The 27,154-nt window shown below is 35.0% G+C and overlaps 1 protein-coding gene across 11 annotated transcripts in view; it reads right to left on the bottom strand.

The window, feature by feature from the left end:
* TENM3 (teneurin transmembrane protein 3) overlaps nucleotides 1–27,154 on the bottom strand; it is a 955,259-nt gene that overhangs the window by 35,537 nt on the left and 892,568 nt on the right. For 8 of the 11 annotated variants that reach the window (XM_081046184.1, XM_081046188.1, XM_081046190.1 and 5 more), the window contains 7 exons: nucleotides 25,038–25,305; nucleotides 23,502–23,645; nucleotides 18,751–19,000; nucleotides 18,068–18,088; nucleotides 9,378–9,610; nucleotides 8,129–8,283; nucleotides 6,431–7,305 (listed from right to left, as the gene is read on the bottom strand). In XM_081046184.1, coding sequence (XP_080902310.1) covers nucleotides 6,431–7,305; nucleotides 8,129–8,283; nucleotides 9,378–9,610; nucleotides 18,068–18,088; nucleotides 18,751–19,000; nucleotides 23,502–23,645; nucleotides 25,038–25,305 — 1,946 coding nt within the window. The remainder of the gene's footprint in view (nucleotides 1–6,430; nucleotides 7,306–8,128; nucleotides 8,284–9,377; nucleotides 9,611–18,067; nucleotides 18,089–18,750; nucleotides 19,001–23,501; nucleotides 23,646–25,037; nucleotides 25,306–27,154) is intronic. The other 3 variants (XM_081046189.1, XM_081046192.1, XM_081046185.1) reach the window with 2 other exon arrangements.

Raw genomic sequence — 27,154 nt, 5'->3', positions numbered from 1 at the left:
ATCACATTTTTTTACTGATATGTCGGGAATATACATTCTGGTTAAAAATTTGAAGCAAAATTATTAAACAATTAAACCAAATAGCAAAAATGAAAATCAATCATAGCATTGTCCCATGATTTTAAGTGATCTGCTGATAAAATCTCTTAAAAATCATTCTTAATGTCCAAAATGTTTTCTTCCATGAAGAGAGAAGAAAAAGAAAAAGGGAAATAAAGGGGGGGAGCCGAGCACCATTTTTAGATAAGTATTTATAAAATGGGTGCTTTATTTTTAATTCAGTTTTTGGCAGAGACAACAATGAAATGTAGTTTCAACGTTTGAGTTTTTAGGGTTGGATGTCAGATGCCCATCGAAGGAAAGGTTATTCTCTCAGTTTGGTCCTGTGGAAGATGCCTCTATAATTTTGGTAACATCAGAAGCTATTACAGTAACACATATATAAGGAGAACAACATGGCACCGATGTCAGGCTACTTAGACATGATTCAATGTCACCGAGAATGGACACATCTTTTCTAATGTGGAATAATTGTCACTGAGTTTTCCAAATTATCTGTGCTTTCTGTGCACTGTTTTGAATTTGTAGCAGATACGCCTCACACTGCCTATCTCTCCTCCTCTGAGATCCTTTCTTTGATTCTCTCCCCGAGTATCAGAACTGGTGTCAGTGGGAGTCGTGGGTTTGCCGTGGGCACAGAGTTAAGTTCATTATAAAGAAATGGTTGAGAAGCTCTTTCTGAAATTGCTAAGCTTGAATGAGGGACAATAAAGCACTCAAATGAGAAGCTGGAGACCCATATATACCTACATAAATGTGTAAAAGCTAAAACTCATTTATTTGCTCTGTAAATCTGAATATAGCTCACAAAAGATCACAGAGTCAGTTCCACAAATATAAAAGCTCCACATATTCCAAGTCCCAGGATAGAAAAACTGTCACCAACCTGGAAGTGTGCACATCAGCCAGCACTTGTGGCTTTATTTTTTGTTTTTTCACGTTGTCTTCTTTAACCAGACAGAAGAGCCTCTACTATGCCTAAATGATTTGTATTTTATGGGGGTAAGCAAGCAGGGAACTGTGAAGTGCCATTGACTATTCAATAATTTATCCTGTTGCCCGATTCAATATACTGGATTTGCTTTTGTGTGCATTCAAGTAGAAGAACTGTGGTTTCGCTTTGGGCATGAACTTTTTAAATAATACATTTTTAGCAGGTGAGATCTTTTTGGTCTCCCTGAAATTACTCTAGCTAAAGAATCATAACATGGGATAATTGTTTTTAAATGGTATGAAAAGCAGCATGAGATAGTCCCTAATACTAAGTGAAGGGAATAACTAGACTTATCACAGTGTCATCACACAAAGAGACCCTCTTAGCTAGCTGGACATCCTGTCACTGCCCAGCGTGTCAATGGAAGAGGAACTCTTGGACAAGATGGCTGATTCAATCAGTAACAAATAATTATTTAGTTCATGAAACATATTCGTCTAACTCAGAGATTTCAAAGCTAAGTTATAAACCATCTCGTACTCGCTGTAGTCTTCCTATCATACCATCCAGCAACACGTCTGAGGGTATTGGTCCCTTCTCTAACAAATCACAATAGGGACGTAATAATTACAAGTACATAGAGAGAAACTGCTGCCAAGAAGAAAATGAAAGGAAGGTTTGTGTGCTTTAAAAACTATCTGTGTACCATAAAAAGTCATCCTTGTCAATTTTATAACTGATAATATTCTCAGGTTGGGAATCAGGTTTTCTTTTCCTAGAATCATTCTTTCTGACACCAGGTACAATATTTTAACTGCATTTTGCACAGGAGATGTTTTCTGTTTTTACTCTTTAACGCCTTAACACTGACATTTCAGAGGAAAGTGCTATCAATATGAAGTCATATTTTTTGCTAATTATTTTAATAATAAGACCAACTGAGGAAGTCCTTATTGTACAAAGAAAAAGAAAGTGAATAAACATGTAATGCTGGGTAAATCTATTATAAAAAGATCACCAATAAAAATGGAAGTGTTAGTATTTTCAGCATTAACTATTGCAACAGAGAGGTGTGGACTAGCTCAGAAAGCAAGCGAGCATTTATGTGGGACCCTTTCCATGGAGTCTTGGCCAGACCCAGCTATAGGTTTTATCAGATTCATCTCTACATATAAATATTCATGTGACTACATCTTTGGTTTATGCCTCTATTCCTTCATCCAACAAATAGCTATTGGGAGAGTTCTATAAACATTACAACATTCCAGGAGTTGTGGGAGCCACAAAGATAATTAAATAGTTTGCACTGTATAAAACACTTTCAAATCTCATTCTATACTCACAGCAATACCATGACATGCTAATGGTAAACTAAAATTTGTACTGAGAAAAAAAGTAAAATAAAAACATATAAGTAATTCGAGCTAGTTCTCTTTTTAAATTTCTGTGATAGAAACTACACCAATGATCCCTTTATCAGTAGGCAAATTTATTGATTCCAGGTCTTTTTCCATCTGTTTCTATCCTATAAAGCTTTACTCTCAAGGCTTTTTAGACACTGGACTAGCTAGAAAACTGGGCATGTACAAATGGGAATTTGAGCTGAAAAGTTTAATTTCTCTTGTAAGGTATTTGGGCAGAAAGATGATTATGAGCTAGTATTAGCTCTACGGAATGGGTGTCAGGAGAGCGAGTGAAAACAGGTGTTTTTAACTTGGGAATGGTGCTTCTTTTCACAATCTCCTCATGGTTTTGGCAAAACTCTGACCATTGTGAAACCTTTACATTTCTTCTTTATGAAAATTTCAAGTACCCTTCAAAGGTCTAAATTAGACACGCAGTACTACAAAAATAGGAAGGAAACTTACAGATATGTACTAGCACTTGGGGCATCTGCCAGCCCATTAGTGACTACAAACACCAAGAAAGTCTGACAAAGATTCTGAGTTCCCGTGGGCTCCACTGGGACCTCACATCCACTCAACGTGTCCAAGTTAGGATATAATAAACAGCGACTATTGTTGTCAAGGCCCTGATGAGCAGAGATGGGGGTTGCAGTTATCCATCAACAATCTCAAACCTCCCCAGACAAAATGTGCCACTCTGTCAGAACAGCAAGTACCATGCTTTGGAGGGGCTGCCTGATAATGACACTCCCCTCCCTTCTTTTACGTAGTTACTGAGGAAAGTGTTTTAGAGTTTCTCACTCTTAGAAGAGGTGGGCCCTTGCTCTTTCACAGCCAAATTATAACAATGTATGGAAAAAAAACAAATGATCATTCGTCATTCAGACATGATGATTCAGAATTAGGTTAAGTACTCTCTGTTTAGGTTTAAATTTGCTAAAGTATTAAAGAAAAACTTTATTTTGTAATAGTTGCCTTTACTGTATCTTATCTAGTTATAAGACTTAATAAATATACTTTAAGAATGATATGTCATGAGTTGTATTAGTGAACATATGATTGTGATATATTTAATTAAAAATATTTATTCTTTAAAACAATGCTTGCCCATTATATTCACAAGATTGGCTTGCCAAGTCAGCCTTTACTTTAGCTGCCATGCTGATTCTTGACTAATTCTGAATTTTTTGGAGGGTGTTTGTTACCAGAGAAATGTGTTTTCTTGGTGCACCACAATTTAAAAAAGTAAAAATCTCCAAATTTGTTTATACTAACTCCAGCAGTGGAGCACATCCTTTTCCAGACTTGATGAAAATTCATTTGTAGGTCATAAGTAATCCACTGTGTCTGCTGCAAGAAGTTCATGTATCAGCAGTAACACACATGGTAAATTTTGAGTGGTATCAATTGCAGGGAACAAATAAGAACACACTCAAAAATGGCCCACAGAGCAGAGCTTGGGTCCTAGACTGTACCAAAAACTTATTTCTCTATTTTTCCCCTTGCTTTCAACTAAATTGAAACCCTACCAATGCCACCATCATTTCCTGAAGATCTTATAATCAGAGCAGCTCTCCTGCCCAGTCGCATCTGATGGGAGCACTTTTTCTGTACTCTTTTTTTTTTTTTTTTGCTTCTTTGGCAATATAGCCTGCTATCACTTTGAAAATGGTGCAAAGGAAGTGCTTTCCATTAACTTCCAATTTATTCCTTTCCTATTGCGATCCTAAAATGAGCAAAAGGAATGTTAAGACCAGAATTTTAATGTAATTCAGTTGAAAGGTTTGTTCCCTTGACAAAAATCATGCTGCTGGGTAACATTCATTTTATTAAAAGGAAATCTGTCAAAAAAGAAAAGCAATTCCAGTGACCAGAGAACTAAGCTTTACGTATATGACCCATTCCAGAAAAGTTGTACAAAAATATTTGTATATTAGATCATTTTTTCTACTGACTTTCATAAAAATTTAGAGGTGTGCTCCTATAGGAAATACGTTTGCTTCAGCATATCATTATAAAAATCATACTAAGGAAGTCAATATTCATTTCAAGGACTATTTTGCATTTGTCAACATGCCATCTCTGTATATCTAATTTTCCCTTATGGTTTGTGCAGCGAACAAGTCATCGAAAATGATTTTACACATGCATTCACTGCAAAGTACATATACCATAAACTATACAATGGCTAATTTTCATTTCATTGTGACTGACCTCGCAAAATATGACTGTTCAAACTGCACATTGCCTGGGCCACTACTCCACATATTTAGTAGCATACTCTGGCTGGATGAGCCTCACACTTTGTCATATACTTTCAGAGCGACCAGCAATTCCTGATTTGCATTTAGTGGTAAGGTTCTTTTAAGTGCAATTTAGATTCTCTAGTAACTGATTATAAAAAGTTAAGTCTTTCTATTGGATAAGAATAACGTTTGTGGTTACCAGAGGGTAGTAGATAAGGGTAAAGGGGATCAACTATATGGTGATGGAAGGAGAACTGACTCTGGGTTCTGAACACACAATGTGATGTATAGATGATGTATTACACAAGTGTACACCTGAAATCTATGTAACTTTATTAACAATTGTCACCCCGATAAACTTTAATTAAAAAACAATGTTTGTATGGGCAGAGGACCTGAAGAGACATTTCTCCAAAGAGCACATACAGATGGCCAACAGATAAATGATGCTCAACATCACCAATCTTTAGGGAAATGCAAATTAAAACCACAATTAGATACCACCTCACACCTGTCAGAATGGCCATCATTAATAAATCTGTAGACAACAAGTATTGGTGAGGATGTGGAGAAAAGGGAACCCTTGTGCACTGTTGGTGGGATTGTAAACTGGTGCAGCCACCATGGAAAACAGTACGGAGTTTCCTCAGAAAATTACAAGAAAGTACTACCATATGACCCAGGTATTCTACTCCTGGGTACTTATCTGAAGAAATCCCAAACACTAACTTGAAAAGATATCTGCATCCCTATATTCACTGCGGCAGTATTTACAACAGCCAAGATAAGGAAGCAACCTAGGTGTTCATTGATAGATGACTGGATAAAGAAGTGGGACATTTATACAATGGGATACTACTCAGCCATAAAAAAGAATGAAATCTTACCATTTGCAACAACATGGATGGATCTAGAGGGTATTGTGCTAAACGAAATAAGTCAGACAGAGAAAGACAAATACCATATGATTTAACTTACATGTGGAATCTAAAAAACAAAATAATAAAGCCAACAAAACAGGAACAAACTCATAGATACAGAGAACAAATTGATGGTTGCAAGAAGGGAAGGTAGTTGGGGGGCAGGAGGAAAAGGTGAAGGGATTAAAAAGTACAAAATGGCAGTTATAAAATTGTCAAGGAGATGTAAAGTACCGCATAGGGAATAGTCAGTAATATTGTAATGACTATGTATGGAGTCACATGGGTATTAGACTTATCAGGGTGAACACTTTGTAAGTTGTATACATGTCTAATCACTATGTTGTATACTGTATACTGGGAACTGATACAATATTGTATGTCAACTATAATTGAAACATAAATAAAAAATGAATAACATTTGTAGTACTGACATAATAATTAGCCAAGTTCATTGTAAATATTTTAAAAATTCCTCTTCGGTGGCAGCTCTCAACATAGTCAGCCTTATCACGTGGGCAAATGTAAACCCAAATGGTTTATGCCTAAAAACCAAAGCTGTAGTATATTCTCGAAAGGTTTGCTACTAATATATTAGATCATCATGAAGCAACACGTTAATCCTTAGACAGAGGCAGATTTACCATGATGATAATGAAACTTAAGCTTCAAGGCTTCTCACTTACATGGGTCCTTTCCAAGGCTCTGAGTCTAATTTTGTCTTCTTTTTCAGAGTGGAGCCAAAATTATAGAAGCTCAGGCTCCCTTAAACCTGGATCCCTTTAAGATTACATTATTAGTGTTTCAGATTGCATTATTATATCACGGTATTTTATAATCCAAGTAGAATTCTGATATACTTACTCAAAAAATGTTGTCCATCCCGTTTCATCGCTCTTCGTGGCTAAAAGGCCACTATTGCCATGGTAAGTAAACAAAACTAATTCTAGTCCTTGAGCAGTCATACTTTTCAAACATCCGTTTGTTCCTATGGTCAACCATATCACTTGGTTATCTGGAGACACCACTCGAACTGGCATCCGATTCGGGTCCCGTCTAATTCTGAGGGTATTGCCATTGCTGTCGGTCACAGCAGTGATATCGTTATCATTGCTGTAGCTAAAATTGTACAGGTAGTCACCAGTGACTAAACTGACAGTATACTGGTGGGTACCATTGATGTCAAAGATATAGAGTTCTTGATCAGTTGGAGAGGCAACTTCATAAAAGTTCATTGAGTTAAGTAAAGGCTTATTCTTTGACACAGCACGGATCCGGATGTTTCCTAGATCTGCGATATACAGGGTACCGTCTGGAGAAGCAGCGAGGGAAGACGGAGCGCTAAGTTTGGCGTCTTTGGCATAGCCATCACCACTCTGATAACAGTCACAGTTAGCGTCGTTTTTGCAGTCACATTCTGAAGGTATTCCAGCCACTAGGGAGATCTCCCCATCCGTTGTGACCTGTCTGATTCGGTTAATTTTCTTTTCATCTGTTTCTGTAATGTACAGGACGCCACTGTAGGACACAGCGATGGCAGTGGCTGATTCCAGTGTTGTCTGAACTGCGTGTTTCCCCACAGAATATTCCACTCCTGGAACCTGACAGTGCATGGGCCGTCCAGCAGCAATGCGCACTTGACGGTTTTCAGTGATCTGTAAAACTACATTATTATCCAGGACATAAATGGAGTTATCCATAGGGTTAATGGCTAGGTCAGTGGGCCATTCCAGACGTACCTTAATAAAAAAAAAAAAAAAAAAAAAAGGCCTGCTAAGTCAGTTATTATATTGCAGTTTAATTTGCCAGTAGAGTAAATTAGAACATTTGGCGAAATTAATTTGATAACCTGTTTTAATTTGATAACCCTAATTTGATAACCTGTTTTAAAATTGTTTGTTTTGAATACCTACAGTAAAATAAACTTGAAAATTTTGAATGAAGACAATTGTAGGAAATAACATTTTATTTAAAAATGCAGCTTATCGAAAAGATTTGCAAGTTACAGCCAAACAGCTAATGAAACTCTTAATAGTGATTTACTAAATATCAGTGAGATATGAACACATATGTTCCTTTTAGCAGTAATAACCACCACATGTCAAAGCTTTTTACATTATGCATACATTAGTGTTCTATTGTGTTTTCAATCAGGCCAATAGTAAAGTTCCTAATTTTGAATGTAAGTCCCATTTTGAATGTAAGAATCATAGTGGGTTCTCTCTACTGCCTAAGAAGTTCATGCATTCAAAGGATTAGAGATTTAAGCTGGTTTGTTATTTTTGGAATATTTGCATGCTGCTACTTTACTGGTATTTTATTACAAATGCTTAGCATTTCTTGGTGATAATTGTTCTGTATCTCACTGAATTCATCAAATGCACAAGTATAGAAGAAAATACCTTTTTATTAGCTCCTGAGATACATTTAATGAACAACTTTGTCACAACTACTGCCACACATGATGCATGCGGTTTAATATGGCGCCATCACAGTCTACTGACATAGTAAATCAGGTCACTTAGAGGAAAAACAAACAATTCAGCTTAATATTTTAGCTACCTGGCTGATGTGCATGCTAGTGTCACAAGTTAAAGGTCTGGCTGACGTCAGGTCATTAGAGCCCAGGAGAGTTGATATGATTCCATTTTGATCAACTTTTCTGATCATGGTTCCATCAACAAAGTAGATTAATCCATTCTTATCAATTGCCATTCCTTTATCCAAGAGAAGTAAGTGTTACTAAGTTTTCAGAAATGATTACTTTGATTAAACTTTTAGGCCCATCATTAAACTCAATATTTAACCCCAGTGATAACATGGATGAAAAGTAACAGGTAGGATTGTAGATTACAAACACATTAGTAAAAAACCCAACATAGGCATTTACAATATAAATAAATGTAAAATGTAATTAAGAAATAAACCAAATTTGTAAGAATTTCCACTTTCTGTGTGAATCAAATATATAGTACCTGTGTTTTAAATACAAAATTACAGTGTCTGTATAATGTTGTCTATAAATTATAGAAATAGGTCAAATTCTGTTACACTGAACTTAGAGCAACTATATTCCAACAAAAATAGATCTAAGCCAAGGTTAGTGTTTTGTTGACTTTGTTACAATGAAATTTGCTATTATGAATAATTCAATATAACCAATACCTTTTTCCAGTCCTTGTTCACATAATAGTTGCTAGCTATCATGAAAAAGAAAATAAAGCCCTAAACCAAAACCACTGTAATGAATGGCATAATACATGAGCAAGGAGTCAGTCCTGATTTGTGTAAAAGCTAGAAACCTTTATCACGTAGAATTTTATCCCATGTTACCTCTAGAAATTCCTCACAGCAAGCATTTTTTCCCATGGCATAGAAACAGAAGTTTAATAGCTCCAAACTGGGTGAGGGCTAATAGGGTTGCTTAGTGATGGTTTTTCAAGAGGCTTGGGACTCATTCATGACAAAGAAATTCCAGGACAATGCAAGAATTTGGGTACTTCCTTGAAGTTTAACAGGATGTGACCTGAATAACATAGAGTGGCTATTTTATTCTTCGAAAAGTTGAAAAAAATGGTACGATAATAAAAAAAAGTGCCAAGAACCTAATATTTACTGTAAAATCAACTTAGGATTCTAGCAGTTTCACGCTAAAAGGCTTTTAAAAACACTAGATGTGAACCAGCTTTCCAGAACACAGCTGAGGATAAAATGTTAGACTCAGCATTAAACACAATGAGGCACCAACTGGATTTTCCACCTTTTTTCTTTTTTAATAAAAAGAAACCCCCAAATTGATAAAAATCAGTACCTTTGGGACTCATGAGTGTCGCTTCCACAGCCTTCCCTCCATCCCCACATCTGGCTTCATCGAATGGGAGGCATTGCTCCCCTGTCCCTGCAACCACTTCAGCATTTTTCGTCAAGTCTTTTGCACCCGTAAGTGACTTTGGGCGGTAAATTCTGCGGGTGTTAGTGTCAGAAACATACAAATCTCCTGTGACCGGATCAGTTGCAAGGTAGTATCTATGAGCTGGGTTGCTGCTGTAAAAAACGGATCATACATAAACATCACAAGAGAGTTACTCCTAATATGCAGAGAGAAATTACAAGCAAAATAAAACCGATCTTGAGAAACTGATTATACACTGAAATCCATTATCAAAGATTGGAAAATGAATAGCATATTTAATAATGACCTAAAAGAATGACTGAAAAGAATTGGTAGCCATCTCTGGTATGATTGTTTTCCTTCCTTGCCTGTTGCTAAGGATTTAAATATTTATTAAAACAGCCATCTTAAAAATAATTACCTTTAGTAGGCAAAATGTTTCTAGCCTAAAAGATAGAAGCAAATTCTCTAAATCCTTTTGGTTTGATGCAAAGCCCTTAAATTGCCCTTGAGTGACAGACATAAAGTTAATTCCAGGGGAAGGTTATCTCTGTCTAACTCTTCAGTGAAATCCAATATATTTTTAATTTCACTTGTACCTCATCATAGGGAATTCTTCTGTTTTCTTCCTACAAAACCAAATCAAAATGAACACCTGCCCCTGAAAAAAAGGTAGCAAGTCTGGTTGCTCTATCATAATGCAGAAATGTAACATGTTGTAGTCACAGTATTTGTCCTGCGCTATGGGGTAAATTCTATAAAATGAGGTCATTAAAGTGCAGGAGGTAGGCTCAGTAGGTGGCCTAACACACACAGTGTGTCAGAATGGTAGATCCATCAGCTAGATGGATTGAATAATTGATTGATCGATTGATTGATTGATTGATTGATTGATTTTCGAGTGTATAAAACAATGTAATAGACATTTACATCCCTCACAAAGTGATAACCCCCCTCCTCCAATCTACTACCCTTCTGACATCATATACAGCCATTACAATTCCACTGACTCTATTTCTTATGTTGTACTCCACATCCTGTGTCTCTCTATATATTTTATATATATATAATTATAGTTGACATTCGATATTATTCAGCTTCAGCTTCAGGTATACAGAGCAGTGGTCAGACATCTACACCGTCCATGAAGTGGTCTCCCTAATAAGTGTAGTGCCCATTTGATGCCCTACAAAATATTTACATTATTGATTATATTCTCCAAACTGTATTTCATATCCTTGTGGCTATATTGTGATTACTAATTTGTACTTTCTAATCCCTTTACCTTCTCATCCATCCCAGCCCCTTCCCATCTAGCAACCTTCAGTTTTTCTTCCCTCTATATCTCTGAGTCTATTTCTGTTTTGTTTGTTTGTTTATTCTGTTCTTTAGATTCCACATATAGGTGAGATCATATGGTATTTGTCTTTACATCAGCTTTATTTTTAAAGTTTGTACATTGAGTTGCTCTAAAACCTGTCTATGAATTTGGTGAGATACAGACATATGTTTGTAAAACACAGTGCCTCAGTTGTATAAACTAGTGCAAATATATAATATTTTATGTTCCATTACCTGTAAAAAAAATGGTAAGGCCAACATTATCAAGGAATGGACAAATTCTGACATACAGTTGAAATTAAACAGTTAATCTCCTTACTAACACCTCACACCATAGTCTTAGAATTAATGTAATTTTGTACCATGTACAAGTATTGCCTTCTGAGAAAACAGTTCTAAAAAGAATTTAAATGATTGGCTGTTGCAATAAAGATGTCAACAGATAGGAATTTGCCAGGTTTCACCTATCTTCTGGTGACAAACCCAGTTTTACTGATTCATTCATATTCTCTTTCTCTCTCTCTCACCTGCTTGTTTCCATTTATTTTATATGTGAATATCTAAAATATGTAGTATAAATCTAACTATGTAAAGATATTTAATCTAAATTATGGTGTAGTAGTTTTCTTATTGCTGGTTAGGTTCTAATGAAGCATTCTCACTGTTGAATGCTCTTCCTTTTAAGTGGTGGAATATATGTCCTTTATTACTCCTGTAAGATTCTATTGTTAAAATAACAGATTCTAGTTTCCATAAGTGTTTCTCACATTGGTAGAGGGCATGGCAGACCACCCACGGAGTCCGTAGAGACCCACTGGAGATCTGGAAAGCACCATGGCTGTGATGGTGGTGTCCAGGGAAGCGCTGAGACTCACAAGAGCCTGAACACCTGCAGTTTTGAAGTCTCCCTTCCAGTCTTTAATATCTTTTAGTGAAAAGAGACAGATCAGAGTGAGAGGTCTCGAGTGTGTAAATATGTGCAAAAGGTTGAAAGGGTGAAAAGTGAAAGGAGAAACTCATAAAGAGATGCAAGTCATTTGAAAAAAAAACATTTCCGAACTTCTGGGTTATACCACATGATCAACTTGCCATGCTAAGTGTTATTATATTACGTTTTCTAAGTTGATGCCTAGCATTTTAAATGCAGCAAGACACATTGTGCTCCTTGATGTGGTAGTTTATTACTTTGTAATGAAGTGAAAAGTTATACATCAATATAAACATTCAGAGCAATTTTAGAGAGATTTTTCTCCCCTTATAAACAGTCTGATATTAACAGAACTGGTCTTTCAGGTATGTATAGCTAGTGACAGAATTGCAGCCCAATCAAGCTGACTCTATTTTGAAAGACATGACATTAGAGAGAGTTCTGTAGTCTTTGTCATCTCCCTAATTATATACCAATTATGAATAGTTCTACAGTTTGTTATGAATACACATACACACGCATGTGGTTCTTGTCAGTGTATCTCTGAGCCTGACCTCTGGACCAGATTGCCTGAGTATGCATCCTAGCTTCATTACTAACTGTGTGACCTTGGGCAAGTTATTAACTTATCTGTGCCTCAGATCCCTTATTGGCAAAGGTGATAATAATAATAATGCATATTTCATAGGCTGCTCAGAGGATGGCATGAACTGATAGCTGCGAAATCCTTAGAGCAGTGCCTAGCACATTACATATACTCACTACGCATTAGCTAGTCTTAATATTTGCTTTTGTCCTATCTCCTCTTACATTGCAATATATCTTTTGTCTTGTAACCCTATACAATGTAGGAGTGCAATAATCATTGTTAACTAACTAAAATATTACTTGCCTTCTGAAAATCTTAATACAAAAAATAACGATCTAAACTTGGATAGATTCAAATTAGTTTCCTTAGTCCTGCTGGTTTAGCAGAAAATACAAAAATATGGTAGACCCTTTTTGAAATATCCACTCTGAATTGTTTGCAGTGATGATAAAGGTAAATGAATAATGCACACTTTCTCATGACGTCTCCCATTTTGAGAAAACAACAACAGACTTTTGAGGTGGCTGCTTGAGTAGAAGTGGCACACTCTTTAGCTGCAGGACATTTTTTCTTGGAGCAAAAAATCATGGACAGATATTGAAATCATAAGCTCTGCCTTTCTTGGCATCAGTTTTACTCCAGTGGGATAGTAAAAAGAGAAATCTCCAAGGTGGTATTTCTGCTTGCTCTTTCCTGTCCTGAAGCATTTCCTTCTTTGAAGACACAGACATTTCTAAATCAAGAAACATATGTCAATGGTTTTAAAAATGTCCTCCAATGAAAGCTCCAATTTTGCAAACAACTCTATTGCCCAGAAGAACAAACATGGAGGAGCATGTGACCCTGGAGCAGAGACCTTGTCTCTGGAAATATTCTCCACAGAAGGGTAGTAAATGAACCGAATAATTTCCCTGCAGTGCAGCCTAGCACGGCAACAGAGAGCTGCTTCTCAGAGTCCAGCACCTCTGAAATGGAGATTATGGATCAGTACTGACGTATTAAAAACAAAACAAAATGTGAGCTGGGAAATTTTTCGTTGACAGACTGGTGGCAGAGAAGCTCTGAGCTTATCTGTGAGGGGCCTGGGACTCAAGGACACCTAATTTAAGCACAGAGGTTTCTGATAGGATGAGCTAGTTTCTGCTCTCCACCTGCTTGAAAAGCCAAAGCCCTAGAGAGGCTGGTGTGTTGGTACAAATGGGTGGTGAGGTTTTAGATCAGTAATTTATCTCGTGTGAAAATGTGAGGCTACAATGCCTGAAAACAGTCTGCTGGCAGCTGGAGCGCAGGCACTTACAAAAGGCAGGATTTGGGGGAATCTGTATGATTGATTGAGATTTTCATTTCAGAGAATTTTAAAATAACATTAAGATTTGGACTAAGAGCAGCAAAATCAAAGAAACTGACATCAAGTTTAGACGCTTTGGTATATTGCATCTTGATTCTTAACTCATCCCGCACTGCCTAGATTGTCACAATTATCAAGCCATCTTCTCTACGGTCTTATTTAATTAGACACAGATCCAGTGGTAAATACAGACTGGATTTGATCGTTTGTTTTGTCAACTTTCTTAGACTAGAGAAATATTAGCAAAGAACAAGCTATATAATAGATATTATTAGTCCTTTTATCTTTTTAATTGGAAATTGTGTCATAGCCTTGAGAACACAGAGGATTTGAAGAAGCATAAATTATATTTAGATATAAAAGTAAACTATCTTCTGGCTGCCAAAAGAAGACTGTTTAGATTATTGCAGCAGGGCTTTTGGATGTGATATTTCTGTGCCCGCTTGATTTTTTAAATATTAAGTCAGTAAGAAGTGCTGAATCAAGTTTTTATGATTTTTGTATCTAAACTTTAATTGATTCAAATTCACAGACCTGTGACTGGCACTTCCTTTGATTTTTCAGTTGGTAATATAAAATTCACAAAGTTGATTTTTAGTCCTACATGTTTAAATGCCCTGTGGCTGGTATTAATTAAGTTCCTTTATTTTAGAATTTTTAAGAATTGGAACAGAGATGGACTAAAACTTACTACCTAACATTAGTTAGCTAACTAATACTACAAGCATCACAGGGAGAAATATTTAGTATATCTAAGAGAAACTTATTTTTTAAACATTTCACAACCTTCCACTTATCTAAAAAAATTCATGTGTTGAATAGTATTTATATCTATTCATTAAAGTATAGCTAGGGACTTTAACTTGATATAATATCCTGTTAGTACTTAGTAACTTTGGTATGACACAATACTCTGAATTTTAAAATAATAAGACTATGTGCTTTCATATTTATTTCGTTATTCAGTATTTTTATTTATTATTTCCCCCATTAGTCCAATTAATGAGACTGTTGATAGTATATGAAACATAGTAAGAGGACCAAAAAGCATACATTTTTATATTTGACTTAATCATAAACAACTGACTACAGTATTCATTTTTATAGATATAGACATATTTTTCAATTTCTTTTTCTTCCTATCACCTTTTCCTAAGCCTCTCATTACTTTTATGCTAGGCAGGAAATTGGGGATAAGGAGAAAGCTAGGTAGGATCCCATCAGCCTATAAAAGAAAGATGGTATAGGTAGGTAAATAGAAAAAAGCATCTGAAAAGAATGTTAATTTTTTTAAGCTAAACGAAGAAGCTCCAATAAGCTCAAATATCTTGGTTTTGTCAAGTCAATTTTGATTAATTAGTTATTAGGCAAATGGAATCCCTATTTTTGTCAATGATTTTGTTACCTGTTTGATGACTAGGGCTCAAAAACCTTGGATATTTTCTACATCTTCCTGTTCTTTATCACCCATATACAGTGTATCCATTTTCTGACTTTCTTTATTTTATTGGTTGATTTCCTTCTGCTAGCCATATTATTTTAGGTACCTCGCATCTCATGGTTTCACACACAGCTTTCTAACTGATCTTTAAAAGTCATCGTGAACATTGATAATCAGATTAATCTTCCTAAAAGGCCACTTTGCGTATGCTGCTATCTTGTTCGAGATCAGGAAATCTTTCCCACTGTCTCTGTTATCCTTTAGGATAAAAGAGTAATAATTCTGTGGAGCACTCTGGGCCTTAAGCAATCTGATCCTAACCTGCCTTTCTACCTGTATCTCTTATTAGTACCAACATGAGTCACCTGCTCAGATTTAGGTGGATCTGTTCCTCTCAGAACATGCCTGCAGACCCCAGGAACTTTACTTGCTCTCCATTCTTGCTTCAGCCCTGCCCTCCTTTCTTCTTGTTCTGTTTAAGCAGACTTCGGTTTTAGACTTAGGCCAAGTATCAACACCTCTAGGTTACTTTGCTTACCACACTCCCATCTCCCAGTAGTCTCTTCCTCCACAGAATTACTCCCACAGCATAAACTGTGGGTCTAATTAAAGAATGAGACTGCTAACGTTATTTAGTCTGTTACAATATGTCTTTTCCCCCCTACTAGATTGTGAATTCTGACGGTATGAACATTATCTTCTCCTATTTGTCAAGGGGCTAACACACGGTAAGTGACCAGTTAACATTGATTTAATGACGATGAATATCAATATAAAACCCAAACAGTGTATTTTGCATGCATGGAACATAAAGGAAATGCAGGAGCCAAAATTTAGCCAGGGTAACGTACAGAGGAGAAAGGTTAGGAAGGATCACGAGAGAGGGATTATAATGAGTATCATCACCAAACACCATGAGTTAGTGCATAATGAGTTCATATTATGGTGTTAATAATAATGTAGCTGTAACCCCACAGATTTTTTCCCCAGATACAGATTATAGCTCTAAGTGATTTGTCAAATGATTATGCAATACATCTAGTTTTTGGAACACCCAGGGAATAACCCCATAGAAACCTAGCCATTTGGACACATAAAAACTGGCTGACTGTGGTGCAGTGGAAAGAACACACTTTTTAGAGTGCTTCAAATCACTGCTCCATGTTTCTTAGTTCTGTATCTTGGGGAAGATATATAACCTCCTTGAGCCTTAATTTTCTCGGGTGTAACCCTGAGGACTGTTGTGTGGATCTGCAATAACGTATATAAAATATCTGGCACTGTGCCTGGCATGGAATAGGCCAGCTTGTTAAAAGGTAGCTGTTTTGGTAGTTTTTTTCTGTATTGCCTCCAGCATTTTCACATTTAGTTGGTGCACACGCCTGTTTGTCTTTCCACTTTTCTTCACAGTTACCAAGAAGGCAAGGTCAGAAAAATTGACATTCTGCTGTGATTTTTTTAATTTTCAGAATTTATCTTTATTTATTTTTTAAATTAAATTTATTGGGGTGACATTAGTTAGGAACATTATATAGGTTTCAAGTGTACAATTCTGTAATACATCATCTATATATCACATTGTTTTCACCCCCCAGAGTCAGTTCTCCTTCCATCACCATATATTTGATCCTGTTTACCCTCATCCACCACCCTCCTCCCTCCTTATCCTCTGGTAACCACTAAACTATTGTCTGTGTCTGAGTTTTTGTTTCTTTGTTTGTTTGTCTTGTGATTTCTAATATCAGAAATATTAGAAATGCTTTTTTTCCCAGTAGTCTGGAGAAATTTAGTGTTAATCTTTGCATGTGACTGAGCTGTTAGCTGACAGTACAAGATGAATAGGGGATCTCAAGAAAAGGTCATGGGACCATGCCTGGTAATACTGATATGCAATAGCTACACATTTTTCAGTAGAATGTTGGATTTTATTTCCTAGTTGTTAATCTCTACACAATAGTTTAAATGGGTGATGTTGATTGATTCATCTCAAGGATCTCACAGAAACTACTGTGAGTCTTCCCATCTGGTATCCTTTCATTAGATATTTTAATGGCCAAACTGGATATAGCATTGTCCACTATATCTTGCTTTTTGCTAACTTTATTTTAAAACATAGTTTTCCCCCCTTTTCTGCTGTCCTGAGTGCAGTTTTCAGTCAAATGTGTTCATATACAAGCTGTTACTGTACCTTCTGCAACTAAGTGTACACCATGAACAGAATCTGAGAAACTTTTGAGCGTCTATATTTGCTTCAACTGTATTCATCCTGGCTTTGAAGAAAGCCTTTTCCTCCATAATGATGTTAATAAAAACATTACTACTTCAAACTCAAATCTAGTTACTTTTTTGATTTAGGAAAATATAAACTACAGCAATGATCCATTTGCCAGGCAGTCAATAAACCTAAAGCTTTAGGGAACTTCACTTGTCTGGGATCCTTCCAAGCTTAGTGTGGGCCCATGGCAACACATTCACATGATCTTATGTCTTTCAAAACTTGCCAGAGTAAAATATTTTTAAATTCTTTGTCTTAAACAGAGTCCCCCAAATTAAATAAGCTTTGGGCCCAATAAACCAGGATCTGCTTTGGCTATTGGTCAAATCAACCTCTCCTCAAACTTTCCTAATGTGTTTCAAATTTTGTTTGTTCATTATGGCTTAGATTATGTGAGTCAGTAACTGAAGTTTAGGAATATCTTTTGTTATACAGATATGTTCATTGTCATAATTTTTGGTGGCAAAACCTATTTAATTAATCAACTTGAAAATATTTTTCAAATTACATTCATAATATAATTTGCAACATATTGAATAACAATAGTTCTTTTAATCACTTTTAATTCCTTAGATGTTCTGTGATACTGAGTTTCCTCTCTCATGATGATGTCAGACAGTCACACCGAGATGTAAGAAGACATTTCAAAATATACAATAACCAAGATGCTTGGTTAAGCATGCTTACCTATGTCTAAAATCTTTATTTCTTGGTGGAAGCAGATAAAAAAGGTGAAAAAAAGAGCACAGTTAGAAAAGGTTTCCAAGATATAATGAGTTGAATACTGAAACTTTAATTCTTTGTGTGGAAAATTTCCAACTTAAGCAGAAATAACACTGGAAATAAATTTTGTAGGTCAAGGCTTATCAAATAACTTACAGGACAGAATGATTTTGATAATCACACTTAAATGAACAATGCAACGACAACTGTTTGTTACTTGAACTACTGGTATTATAACTAATTATGAAAATAACCGTAAGAAAATATTTTATGTCTTAATTTCAACCACTGTGAAATAAAAGAGTAATGATATATATCACAAGGTTATTCTAATGACAATTAAAGGTTTTTAAAAATCATAGTTCTATCTGATTGGACCACAGAAAAATGCACTAGAATCAATGAGACATTTTATATATTAGGTGACTTTATACTCTTCTATACATTTATGTCACAACATATATGTGTCATGTTTTTCCTAACTTTAAGAATCTATCGTCTTTCTAGGGAGAATTTTAAACATTGGGAAGGTATGTTTAAATAAATAAATTCACATTAGATTTAATTTTTTCTTTCTTTCTTCTTTTTTTTTTTTTGTAAAGGAAGGTTTAGATTTGATTAAAATCCCAAATTAAGGAAAGACATACCTTAGTTCTAAAACACTTGTTACATTTCCGGAGGGGAATATCCGGCGCACATAGTTGAAATCCCCTACATATAGACTGCCATCGATCCCACAAGCTAATGCCACTGGGGCCAATAGTTTATTTCCATCTGCTTGACCATTGCAACTTGGGCATGAGATGCTGCGTCTTCGTCCATTGCCCATGATACTACTGACAACGGGAGGCTGTTGGGAGATAAACTGGTTTTCCCCATTTCCCTTGTACAGTATACCTAGAAGAAATAAAATGTATTTTTCTTACAATAAAAAGAATAAAGATAAAAAATAAACAGGTTCACTATAGATCTAACTACAATCCAGTGCCACTTAGATTTGACTGGAGAAACTTATTTAAAGCTCTACTAGAAAGAACCCCAATTACCTAGTATAAAATATTACATGGCAAAATACATAGGCAACATATAGGGTATATATATATATATATATATATATATATATATATATGCTGTCTGTTATGAATTTTAAAAATGTCTGTTGAAAAAAAACAAAGGATTAATAAGAAAAATAAAAAACCCAAATTCTCAACATCAGTGATTCTCAAACTTGGCTATACATTGGAACTGACTAGGGAACTATGAAAAATACTGATGCTTGGATCTCACCCCAAGAGATTCTGATTTAATTGGTCTGGGGTTCAGTTTTGGCATTGAGATTTTAGAAAACTCTCTAAATGGTCCTAATGTGCAACCAAGTTTGAGACCAATGCTCTACACAATGTTCTTTAGGGAATAACAAGTTTGCCTAACTGTTAAATGATATTGAAAACATTACATATTAATCCAATTAATGAAAATGTGCACCATAATATGAATTTCTTCCTTATGACTTTGTCATTGGGTTTTAAAAATGCTTTATGGAAAACAAAGTTAGAAATTACATATCAAACCTCCAATATACTGCTATACTGTCAAAGAATATTCTTCTTGCTTATACTCTTGTCTGATATAAGAAGACATATATCTGTACTTATTCAAAATTTTAAATATAACAAAACTGTTGTGGAAGGGAAATTTATTGTTTAAAGTGAATTTTCTTTCATGGCATGAAAGTGTCAATAATTTTAAAGAAGACAAAATGCCAATCTGTTGTTCCATTATGGCCTACAATGAAAATCTGAGAAAAAATTCCAAATGAATAGTAAATATTTTCAGTTAGAAACTAGAGTGGAATTGAGATTCTAATTTTATTCATTTACCATAATTATATATAGATCAATGGTTCCATTTTGGTCTGATGTACACTGGATGATCAGCTGTCATTGTTCCATGCATGTATCATGACCCTTCTCAATGTGTTATCTGTATATACCACTTGTTGCTTTGACTATAGAGCTGTAGATATTACACTTATTGGATGTTCTACATTTCAAAGCACTTCTCCAAGCCGATTCTTACACATTTTTAGCAGGTATACTGTTAAAAGAATCAATCCTATGAAAACAAGAAACTTGAGAAAAAAGTTTTTCCTCCCACTTAAGGATAATTTTAAGGTGAGGAAGAGATCAAAATAATTCTGTTCCCCTTATAGCTCAGCTATTTTAGGTGGATTCTAGGATTACTTTTTTAATGCTTTGCATTTGGGTGATATAACAATCACACCAAATTTACATAAGGAAAGCAGGAGAAATTAAGCAGGTTTATTCAAATTTAAGAAAAAATAATCTAAGGCTGGGTCATAACAACAGATGGAATGTATAACAACAGAAATACTGCCTTAAATATTCAAAGAATACATGGATGACAGCTAAATTCCTTCTTTCTGGGATTATGTTATTTGAAAATTACTGAAGTATAATTTTCTCTAAGAGCCAATTCTGTAATTTTCATCAGAAGAATCCTACAAGCCAGCCTATGCTCTCTTGCGCCCGATTTATTCAGTTATGACTTTGAACAATTGGTCTTTCATGATTCTCTTCTATTATGACAGGATAGAAAGATGAACATTAGAATATTTATTTCCATGTTCCAGGGTGCCTGCACAAATAGCTGTCACTATCTACATTTTTGCCTTCTCTTCTTCCTTAATATGTTTTCATAGCTCATCCACCTTGTCATGATTACAAATCACTTTGTTTATTCAATTAGACACATGTCACTTTGAAAAGTCACTGCTTGTCAAACTGTTCTTGGATAAAATTTGAAATCACAATCAGTTCACTACACAAACAGGTTACTTCACATTTAAAAAATAACATTTTATAATTTATGACATTGTTTTGTGTAGTCCAGTTTTCACATCTGACCTGATATTTTAATAAACGCTAACTATATATTATTCTGGCATAGTGTGTGTGTGTGTGTGTGTGTGTGTTTATCATATATACATACATAGAATATCTGCAAGTTTCTTAATCCACCTGAACACTATACTGAGTGTTGGGTATCATAACTGTTGAATTACACAGGTCTGGGCTTTCCCAGAGCTCTTTGCCTGTACCTACTGGTTCATAGTCTTTTGGATACAGTCTTGGGGTTAACTGGTGATGAACTTTACCCTATAGACTCAATAACTAAGATACATCTAGAGAGATTTCCCCCAGTTTTGTTTGTAAAGCACTTCTGAAGGACTATAGCAATATGTCAAACTGCGTGAAATACAATTTTAAATAATTTAATCAAGAACAGCTACGACTAGTATGGTTGGCACATGGCTTTGCATTTTGAAAGACCACGATTAAGCTTTGTGTTACCAACATAACAGACTAAAGCTACCACTGCTCAGACACTGTGATGATGAGAGATAACACCGCGCATCTTCCATGGTTGAGAGATCCACTTTTCCAAAGTGTGTGCTACATAGGGCACGAGTTATTGGCTCTGCTCCTAACCTTCTGGAGTGCCACCTGAACTAAAACCTGATGTCCTGATGAGGACCCAACGGGAAAGAGAGTAGAGCTCAGTGCTGTCACAAAATGGGAAAGGTGAGAAGGGTTTTTCTGTTTTGTTTTCTTGCTACTGATTTGCTCAGTACTATTTTCTTCTGGAGGTAAGTAAGGTACCGACAGTATTTACAAACACTGGCTGGGAAACTGCTTTAAATTTAAAGCATAATTGGAAACTTAAAATCCTTTCTAACTCAAACTACATATCTATCTATATATATCTAAATCTAAATCTAAATCTAAATCTATATCTATCATCTATATCTATATCTATCTATATCTATTTATTTTAAAAAAGTATGAATACCAAAGCAACACTAATCTGAAAAAACAGTGCCCATTAATTTAGTTCAAACATTTAGTTTTATTGCATGCTCAATTCAACATTCCGAACCATCCAAAAACCTCTAGAAAGTCAAAAGCTAAATTAGTTCTACGAGACTATGAAATCTCCTTCTCTGGCTATTTGTGAAAGGAGAATAGAGTTACTACAGTATTGCCCCGAAAACAAGACGTAACTTGAAAATCAACCCTAGCATGATTTTTCAGGATGACATCCCCTGAACATAAGCCCTAATGCGTCTTTTGGAGCAAAAATTAATATAAGACCCGTTCTTATTTTCAGGGAAACACAGTAGCATGACATGCTATGGGATAGGAGGCTAGAATAAGTTACCTTGAGGTTCTGCTTTTCTAGCAAAGTACTTACAAATTATCTGAGATATAGCCAGCATGTGGGCAAAATGTAAAGACAACAGCATTTATTTAATATAAATAATATTATTTATGAGATTAAGCTGGCCAAATTTTCCAAGTGATTGATTTCTTTGGGTTTGTGATAGCTGAAATATGTTTTTTCAGTGCATATTCACTTATAAAGTCTACTACAAGTTACACTCTGGATTTTTGCTTTTTTTCTCAGATTATTCATTATTTTTTTCCCTAATGTTTGCAAAGTCAAAAAACAGTATATAAGTAACCCACTTTGAGTAGAAGGAAAGTTTTTTCTTAAATACAGTCTAAAAAGAACAGGAAAAATTTTAGATACTCAGACTAATTACATAAGGATAAAGATCTAGTAGAAATGGTAAAGTCACAGAGGTTTTTATTTTTTCTTTTAAGAAAAGAAAACAACCCTCCCTCCATTTTTGGTAAACCTTCTGAAAACACTTTGGCTCAATTCATTGACTTCCTGATTGTAGAATTAGACATGCCTTAGGTGAATCTGTGGTGAAGATACCCACAGAGAGTTCTTTTCAATACAGCACCAAAGTCAGTCAGATTTTAAGGGGAAAACGACTTTGGTGGTGAATATATGAACATTTAAAAATTAGTGAAGAGTATTATGTAGTCCTCACTTCAGGTTTTTGTAGACTTTAAAAATACAGTTGACCCTTGAACACAGGTTTGAATTGCACGGGTTCACTTACATGTGGATTCTTTTCAATAAATACGTATAGTACTATAACTGTATTTTCTCTTCCTTATGATTTTCTTAATAACATTTTTTCTTTACCTTACTTTATTGTAAGAGTACAGTGCATAACACACAAAACATACAAAATATGTGTTAATCGACTATTTATGTTATTGGTAAGGGTCTGGTCAACAGTAGGCTATTAGTTAAGCTTTGGCAGAGTCAAAAGTTATACACAAATTTTCAACTCTTCAGGGGGTTGGCACCCCAACCCACATGTTGTTCAAGGGTCAACTGTATATCTTTATTTTTTACTAATTCTAATCCTACAGCATATCTGAAATAAAATGTTACTGCAATCTAGTCAGTTTGAACGTGAGCAATATTAACTATCTGTGAACAAGATCTTACTTACCATTCTGAACATCCAACACATGATGCTTGTCTAATGTCCAACCACCCATGTTGGAAGCATCTAATTCATAGCCTTGCAAAATAGCCGTTCTCTTTTCCCACAGAGTCAGATCCAAACATGACTCATATTCATACCCAACTGACACTGGAATCAAAACAAATCATAGTTCATTTTGTCAACTACAGGCAGAAATACAACTTGTTTTATTATTTTGATACAACTTCTTTTTTTCACAATTGTGTTCTGAGACTATATTTCATCTTATTTATGAGCAGTTTTTTTTAATATGAGGAGATTTAATCACACAAAAGACATTTTTCTAAAAAAATTGATTTCCAAATATTATTTTTGTACTGATTTAATGGAAAACTAGTATCTTTTTCCCCATGCTAGTCTTTATAAGGGATTCACAGCACAACATGAAATTCAGATTGGGCACTTGGTTAAGTAGTTAGATCAGATAAGTCAGCCCCAAATGCTGGCCAGATTACAACTAAAAATAATATTTGCTATCTGAAAAATTAGAGCTGTTTAGTTTCCAAGAGTATTAAGTTATGGAAAATGTTTACTGTAAGTTCAAGTAAGGTTCAATAGAGCAAAAAAGATAGATAATGACATTATATTTACATGTTATTATCAGGAATGAACAATAAAATTAACAGTAAATTAATATAAATGAATCACAAATGAAAAACCTCAGAATTCACAGTGAAACATGGGTTTTAAAATTTAGAACAAAGTGAAGGAATAAGTGGCAATTTTTAGATTGATTTGAATTTATTCAAGTCCAAATTATATATTAATTTTAGAATAAAAGATCTTAGGTAAAATCCAATGAAACAAAACACATTTTATCCTTTAGTTTTTGACATTCTGAGCCTGAGCTTGAAGCTATATTATATATATATATATATATATATATATATATATATATATATATATATGTATATATATATATATATATATGTATATATATATATATATATCTCAACATGTTAAACTTTGCTTACACTGTCCATTTAGTGAAACTAGTTAGACTGATATTTTAAGAATATTCTTTCATTGAATTGATTGGTCCTTCTAACCAAAAGAGCTAAAATAATTTTTAGGTACAAATGTTGTTTGATACCCTACTCAATATCATTATGAATTGAAGCTATACTAGTTATTAGATACAGAAAACTTAAAAAAGATAAGGGAAGCTAGTGAGATAGTTATAAAGAAAAACAAATGAAAAAAGAGACACAATAAAGGAAATAAAAACATGACAAAATAAAATGACAACCTGAAATCTCATTCAGAACATTTTTCTAAGATATAATTTCAGCCAGAAAAATGGACACTTTCTCCTCATGTGGAATACATTCCTTTTTCCTATGGTAAATCTAAACCAACCAGCGTGGGACTTCCCTGTGGCAACCTTACTGCCTTCCTATCTGTTCATCCATTGTTTTCCATGGGTTACAATTATTTTCATGTTAGTTCTCACTTCAAGATAATTTTTTTTGATGTAGAATATATTTACATGGAACTTACCAACAGCTTCAGACAGGCCATAGACCTTCTGATTATATGCATCTGTTTTATCCCATATAAAAGTATAGGCCAAGTTAGGTGAGGCAGGAAACCACTTTTGAAAGAGTCTTCCTACTACAGCTACCATAAGATGAACCTTCATCAAATTAAATGGTATAACGGACTGGGTCATGGTGATCTTGAGAACTGACTTATATCCTGCCGCTCTGGAACTCAAGTAGGAAAGTTTCAAATCTGTTCCTGGAATTGTGGTTTCTTCATGGAGGACCTAGGTTTGAATAAAACAGAAGCTCCAAACTGTGATCATGTACAACTGTGAGATAAAATGTATTTAAAAGTACCGAGTAGAACTACTAACATGACACCAAAGAGTCACTATTCACAAATATGCATTTGAGCTGTTATTTTATTCAATAATTAAAAACACCTCTGCTGCCAGCCCAATTTTTCTCCTCCTGAAAAGCTTCTTGTCATTTATTCTGAGTTAATTGTATCTCAGGTGCTACTCCTTATCCAAGAGACACTATAACTGCTCCACCAGGCTAACATGCACTAACTTGTTAGTTTATAGTCACAATGGGTTCTCCTAACCCATCTTTCACCCCTGTTGCCCTGGAGAATGGGAGCAGACATTTGTAAGATGGTTGGTTCAGAAGAGAGATGTGGTCTTAGGCCAAAGATCTGGCCTGTGCCAGCCGGTTCAGTTAGGGATTAAACCTGTACTGTGGCCTCATCAGCTGACTGGTCACAGTCTATAAAGACAGGAATAATAAGAGACCAATTTATTTGGGTTAAATTATAGCAAATTTCATATCCATGTTTAAAGGTAATATAGTAATAGCACATTCTTATAATTAGTTAAACATTGAGGTAGGACTGACAACTGATTTTTGATATGATGGTAAATGAACAAATAAACCATCATAGCAGCATTAAAGTTTCCCCAGTGAACAACTAAAGTGTTATTGAATGCACACAGGAGACACTCAATACCTTGTTTCCCCGAAAATAAGACCTAGCCGGACCCTCAGCTCTAATGCGTCTTTTGGAGCAAAAATTAATATAAGACCCGGTCTTATTTTAACATAATATAATACCAGGTCTTTATGATATAATATAATGTAATGTAATGTAATATAAAATAAAATATAATATAATACCGAGTCTTATATTAATTTTTACTCCAAAAGGCGCATTAGAGCTGATGGTCCGGTTATGTCTTATTTTCGGGGAAACACAATATATACTTTTTGAACTGAAACTGGATTGTAAAAAGTTAGTGTAATTACATGCATAAGAATTATCTAGTTTTCAAATTTTTAAAAATCATGTTCTTAACCCCACAATTTACCCATCACTGTGACTGGCTTCATGAGTGCCAACAAATTTATACTGACATATGCAAAATGTATTATGCCAAAACATTATTTAATTATTTTGAAAAATGTATTTCACATAGTAAATAAAATCTTTCTAACCAGTTCAGATTCTCCTTACTAATGCTCCTATTAGTTTGGTTAATAATAATAGCTCTTCATAGGCTTCTACATATATTGTGAAGTGCAAGGCTATCTTTGTTCAAACCAGTGCCAGGAATGCTCCACTTTCTCTACTAAGAATTACATGGCATTTTCAAAGGCTTCCTTACATTGCCCCATCAATATTCATTATTCAGACCTAACGATTGCCTTTTCATGTTAGAAAATCTTAAAATAGTGATTCAGTGTTCAGTAGTGTTTGCTTCCCCCCAACTCCTCTCATGGAAAACAGTTTGGAATGCTGTAGATCGGCCATCTCCAAATTTTAATAATTTAAGTAGAACCCTTGGTACTACAGGTGTAGCTGTCAGTTTCAGTGTAAACAAGCGAACAGTTGGAAGTAGCACAAAAGAATGGACTACACAAACTCTCATTTTGGTGTGTGAGTCAGTGTTGGCATGAAGAAGGGCATGATGGCATATAATAGATTAAGAAGGTATTGCGATGTTACCTTAATATACATCAAGTTATTCCAGTTGGGGTTTTCTTCACTGAACACACTGACTGAGTTCAGCCACAGACCGTCTTAAGCAAAATAGTTTATGAACATATAGAAACTTTTTAGAACTCAGGGAAACC

Source organism: Rhinolophus hipposideros (assembly GCF_964194185.1).
Source record: "Rhinolophus hipposideros genome assembly, chromosome: 4".
Lineage (NCBI taxonomy): Eukaryota > Metazoa > Chordata > Mammalia > Chiroptera > Rhinolophidae > Rhinolophus > Rhinolophus hipposideros.
This window is presented reverse-complemented; position numbering and strand designations above follow the sequence as displayed.